Source organism: Galeopterus variegatus, unplaced genomic scaffold, assembly GCF_000696425.1.
Source record: "Galeopterus variegatus unplaced genomic scaffold, G_variegatus-3.0.2 Scaffold1109, whole genome shotgun sequence".
NCBI lineage: Eukaryota > Metazoa > Chordata > Mammalia > Dermoptera > Cynocephalidae > Galeopterus > Galeopterus variegatus.
The window spans coordinates 59,776-65,642 of NW_007727220.1; the positions used below are offsets into that span (position 1 = coordinate 59,776).

The 5,867-nt window shown below is 54.5% G+C and overlaps 1 protein-coding gene across 1 annotated transcript in view; it reads left to right on the plus strand.

The window, feature by feature from the left end:
- The window catches only part of PPM1F (protein phosphatase, Mg2+/Mn2+ dependent, 1F), a 21,857-nt gene extending 16,095 nt beyond the window's left edge, over positions 1–5,762 (plus strand). Inside the window, exons 6-7 of the mRNA XM_008574798.1 lie at positions 3,661–3,754; positions 4,567–5,762. Coding sequence (XP_008573020.1) covers positions 3,661–3,754; positions 4,567–4,952 — 480 coding nt within the window. The 3' untranslated portion in view covers positions 4,953–5,762. The remainder of the gene's footprint in view (positions 1–3,660; positions 3,755–4,566) is intronic.
- The last annotated feature ends 105 nt before the right edge of the window (positions 5,763–5,867 follow it).

The following is a 5,867-nucleotide window of genomic DNA, read 5'->3' on the forward strand; positions in this document are numbered from 1 at the left end:
TTGTTGTTGTTGTTGTTGTTGTTGTTGTTGTTTGTTTGTTTTGTTTTTTTTTTTTTTTGTGTGTGTTTGTGGGTGAATTAATTTGTTTATTTTTTTAGCTCCCACCAATAAGTGAGAACATGTGGTATTTCTTTTTCTCTGCCTGACTCGTTTCACTTAATATTATTCTTTCAAGGTCCATCCATGTTGTTGCAAATGGCAGTATTTCATTCGTTTTTATAGCTGAGTAGTATTCCATTGTGTAGATATACCACATTTTCCGTATCCACTCATCCGATGATGGACATTTGGGCTGATTCCAGCTCTTGGCTATTGTGAAGAGTGCTGCAATGAACATTGGGGAACAGGTATACCTTCGACTTGATGATTTCCATTCCTTTGGCAAGCAGTCTTTCCTTTTGTGGCTTCTAAATTAGGAGAGCATAGCAGAGACTACCAGGCATTGATCATCAGAATAGTCAGGAATGAGTGTTCCTCGGCCTCACCACAGCTCACAGTCTGGTCTAAGCCTCCTACATGTTCTGTTTCCATTGTCCAGAGGAGAGAACTGAGGCTTGGAGAGGTTCAGCCACTTGCCCAGAACACACTGCCAAAGTGGTAGGTAGTCTCTGCCACTCCACTGCCCCTATGGGGGGATTGCACCTGACCCCTCGTGGGTTCTCCTCCCCAAGATATGCAGTGAGGTGGAATGTCGCCAGGTTAGGACTAGATGCAAACCTCTGCACAGGGTACTGGACCCACTCCCACCCTCAACCTACACCCCTGCAGGCTCAGCATCCAACACTTGCTCTGAACCCCAGTGGGGGCTTTTCCCAGGAGCCTGAGCCCCACCTTGTTCTGCAGCTGTCTGAGCAGGGTCCTCCTGCCACTGGATTCATTTCAGGCCTGCAAACATTTCACACCTACTCTGTACAGGATACTTTGCTGAGGCAGCAAGATAATAACCCAAGACCCACTTCCCATGTCCCAGTAGCTCTCAGTTTAGCGGGGGAAAGAGGTGGGGCAAGTGAGAGTGCAGGATGCGGGCAAAGTGCTGGGGACAGTGCAGCAGAGGGGTGAATGGAAACAAGACACGGAGCCCAGTCTTGAAGGCCAGGGAGGCAGGAGTAGGTTAACCAGAATCAGCAGTGAGAGACTCATAGGGGAACAGGGAGAAGACACCAACCTGCTGCTCCTGCAGAAGGAGGGGCTAGGGCTGCCATGGGCCGGGAGGAACTCCACAAAGAATCACTAGAAGCTTCTGAAATGATCAGACTGCTGGAAGGCAAGTTGAGGGCTGGGTCCCAAAAGTGTGAATCCAAGAGAGCAGTCACAAATCACAGCAGGCAAGCTATGGCAAAGACCCACCTAGTAAGGTGGCCTCAGGAAAGGCAGAGGAAAGAGTCCAGATTTGGGGATGGAGATATCGAAGAGGGGAGGGCATTGGGCATCCAAAGGATGGCAGTGTTGTCAGCGATGCTGCTGGAACCTTGCTGAGCAGAGCCCCACGCTTCTGTGGGGGGCAGGGAATGGCTGTTAATGGAACCTAGTCCTCGACCAAACTGAGCCTGGCCAGGACAGCATGTGGGTTGGGTAAGGCTGCAGAGACTGGCACAGATGGAGGTGGAGCCTTAGGAGAGAAGGAGGACCCAGGGCGCAGGATCAGGGATAGAAGCGTCAGTTCAGCAAGGCGGATCTGCTTCAGCACCAGCCTCTGAGTCCTGGAGCCCGGGCAGCCTGTGCAGACCAGGTTGGCCCATCCAGCACAGGAGACCCAGCTAGTGGTTTCCAAACTGCGTGGCCATCGGGGCTGGGGTCACAGGTTGCAGGGGGGTACTATGGCCCAAGCATCCTTCACCCTCCAGCTCAGCCCCATCCCCACAGCCATCTCTCATAGGGGAGTGGGGGGTTTCAGGGAGAAATGTTCTGCAGCTCAGAAAGCCTGAGCCCCCTGGCTGCATGGTCTCCTTGGGGAGACACCATCCCAATGGGGGATGTAGGGGTAGGTTCAGTTACTTTGGCATTGCCCCTCCCTGAGGGCAAAAGTGGCTGGGTGTGGGCTGTGCACCCCACCTTGAGGGGGCCCCCAGGGAGTGGCTCACCATTCACCCACAGTCACCCCCACCTGTTGTGGGTTTGTGGGGGCTGGAACGTGTGGGAGATGAAAGCAGAGAAAGGCTCACGATTCTCCATTCTTGATTATGCCTTCCCACAGGGGTAGGCTGGGGGTGAAGCTGCTCACAGCCCCTCCCAAGGGGAAGCCTCCAAGGCTGTGGGGGCTGCTTCCGTCCGCAGTTCCTTGCTGGTCTGTGGGTTCTTCGTGGGGGGGGGGGGGTTCTTCGTGTGTGTGTGCACGCGCGCGCACATATGTGTGTGAACACACGTATAGTGTATGTTTGTCCACCTGTCCCTCCCCCACCCTTCTCTCCTGCCCTCTGCTTGGCTTCCTCTGCCTGGCTTCTTCTGCCTCCCCTCTCCTTCCTGGTCCTCCTCGCCTTTCTCTGGCCCTGCTTAGACCACAGGGGGAGGGGGATCTCAGATCCAGAGGGAGCCTTCAAAGTCCCATAGTCCTGTCTTCTTCACATTTAAGAATTCCCTAGCTTAGCTAGAACAGGTAGCTGCTTCTAGCAACAGGGACGCCCAGCCCACCAGGCACCTGTCCAGTCATCATGCAGGCCCACAGCAGCAGGCACTTGGGAGGGTTTGGGCTCCTGCAAACCCACTCCCCTGTTGTTCCCACTGTGAAGCCCTCAGTGGCGGAACCACACAAGGAGGCCCAGTCCTTAGGGCCTTGTCTCTCAGGCCTCCTGCATCTACACAGGAGAGGGGACTGGGCTGACATCCCAATCTGTCCAGTGGACAGCATCCCCTGGGGCATCAGGGTTCCCACACCGAGCTGGTGCCAGGCCCCTGTGTCCTGTGGGGTCAGGAGGTTTACCCCACAAGTAAAATAGGGATAAAGGACGTCCTCCCTCCCTGAGTAGACATGGGCAGACGCAGTTGTTACCAGTCTTGGGCTCACAGCTGGGAAGCCTGTCCTTCAGGAACTGACAGGACCAGAGGTTTTCAGAGGGACTTGTGGGTGGGCTGAGCTTCTGTCCTCTGGAGGGAAATTAGGCCTGAAGCACGCTGGTTCTCTGGTGAGCGGAGACAGTGCCTAGGGTGAGGCCAGGTTGAGGAGAAGGATAAGAACCAAGCCAGGCACTGGCCACCATTCAGGGGCTGGCTCAGGTTTCTCAAGCCCTGCCATGTAGCTGCACATGTCAATGCTTCATCTCCTTGTCCCTGCAACTTTCGAGGTAAGGACAGCATCCCTGAGTTAAAGATAAGGAGGGTCAGCGATCAATCATCCAAGTCCACAGCTTGCGTCTCTCTGCTGCCCTGTGAGTAGCTCCCCAACCCCGAGATGCAGCTCAGTGGCCTCAGGTGGTCCGTTTATGTTTGCATTACCCCTTATGAGCCATTCTTGCAACTGAAGGACATTTAGGTCATTTATAATTTCTCACTGTTTTTAATAATGCCTAATTTGGGGGCATCTCTGGACCTCCCGACTTTGTTCAAGTTCTGTGGCTTCAAACAAACGTCATCTGAGAAACCAGTTCTGCCTCTGCTTGGGCAGCAGTGTTGGGGCACCTGCCCCGTCAGCTCACCCAGCCCCCAACTCTGGCTGTCTCCCTGCAGGACGAGAGGGCACGCATCGAAGCACTGGGTGGCTTTGTGTCTCACATGGACTGCTGGAGAGTCAACGGGACCCTGGCCGTCTCCAGAGCCATCGGTGAGGGGAGTGTGGAGGCTGACTTGGGGGTGCAGTGCGTAGGGCGGCCACCCAAAAGCCGAGGCCTGTGGACTATCGCCCACGGCTCACCGGTGGTTTGGGGCAGCAGTGCCGTGTGCCAAATATTGTTTGAAATGTACCAGGGTCACGTCATCAGTCAGGCTGTGAAGGGAACAGGGCCGATTTAGAGACTGCAACTGGCAGCACCTAAGAAACTTTCATCTCACGCAAATCACAGCTACTACACGTACTAGCAGAAAAGTTTTAAATATTTGTAAATGAAGTTTATCTCCTTCCCTTTATACCATTTGTGTGGAAGATTCTTTTTTTTGCTTTTGGGAAAAAAATGTTTCTCCTCTCCCCCGTCCCATTTTCTCAGTGTCCTATCACTGCCGGGTCTCAGCCTAGAGGCTTGGTGAGGGCACCTGCACCCTTCCCCTACTTCAAAGTCACTCCTCCCCAGCTGCCCCCCTGGGATCGGGCGTCTGTCCCTCCCACCCTCCTGAACTGTTCTGTCCTTCTTGGCAAATGCAGTTCCTTTCCTACAGCCCTCCTTCATGCAGCTTCTACCATCGTATCTCTGGATACACTGGGACAGGGACGCAGGTGGGGACAGGTGAGAGCCAGAAAAGAGCCCTCTCCATGTGGAGGCTGGGGTGGCGGTCACAGGCCATGGTCAGGGGCTTGTGTTCCATTCCAAGCAGAGTGGGAAGCATCGGACAGTTTCGCTTAAGGGAGCAACAGACCCCTTGAGAACAGGCTGGTCTCTGTCCACGGAGCTTCTGACACAAGACTCTTCTCTCTCTGCCCAGGGGACATCTTCCAGAAGCCCTACGTGTCTGGGGAGGCAGACACAGCCTCCTGGGAGCTGGCGGGCTCTGAGGACTACCTGCTGCTGGCCTGTGATGGCTTCTTTGATGTCATCCCCCACCAAGAGGTCATTGGACTCGTCCAGAGCCACCTAGTTAGGCATCCACATCCGGGCAGTGGACTTCATGTCGCTGAGGAGTTGGTAGCTGCGGCCCGGGAACGGGGCTCCCATGACAATATCACAGTCATGGTGGTCTTCCTCAGGGACCCCCAAGAGCTGCTAGAGGTCAGGGTTCAGGGGGCAAGGGACTCTCAGGCAGACATGAGAAGCCAGGACTTGCCCTCTGGCCTCTCAGAGCCTGAGACCAATACTGCACAGAGAAGCTAGGTGGTCCAGGCCTCCCCCCACCCCCTTCTTTCTGCCCTTGTGATTCTCCCCCTCGAAGGCCTTAGGACCCAACAGGCAGCCATGGGCAGGGGTGCCACCCACACAGCGCTTCCCCCCAGCACCCCTGAGCCACTAGTGGTGTGCCCTAAAGACTGAAGAGCTGCATGAGGCAGCAAGCGGATCTCAGAAGAAGTCTGGAGAAAAGAGCTCACCAAAGAGATGTCCCAGGAAGTGGACCGGCTCCTGCTTCCAGCTCCCACTGGGGCAGGGGTGGGACCAGAGGCCACAGCTCCTGGTGGCAGCCAGACCAAAGACACCAGGTGTGTGCATGTAGCAGCGTGTGGGACCCTCAGGCAGACCCAGGAGTCACATATGTCTTCAGGCACGTCCTGGGGTCACGCCCAGCAGGCAGGTGTCTTGCCCAGGTTTCTCATCACTCCTCACTGTGGCCATGGCCATGGCCATGGAGGGTTCATACTGATAGATGAGCCCAGCAGATCCTGGTTGGCCATGCCAGCTTGCCAAAGAGGAGAGAGCAACCCAGTTGGAAAGAGAGGGAGCACCAGGGGTCTGGTCTGCAGTGGCAGCCTGTGACATGGTTGGGCCCACCAGAGCCTTCCAAGCCCTCTCTCTTCCCTCAGACACCCTGGGGAGGTGAAGCTCCAAACCTATGACACACATGTGTCTTTTGTGCATATGTTTGGGGTTTTTTTTCCAGGGGAAAGTCTAATTCAGAAGCAGTATTTCAAGTTTTATCTTTAAGAGTGCCAAGATGACCTGTTGTGTCATGTAATTTAAGCAGAGCTTAGCATTTATTTTATTCCTTAGAAAACTTAAGTATTTACTTTTTTTTAACCTTTTTTTTGGGGGGGGGGGGGACTCTTTTTGCAGTATTACTGAATTTTTTTCCCTCAA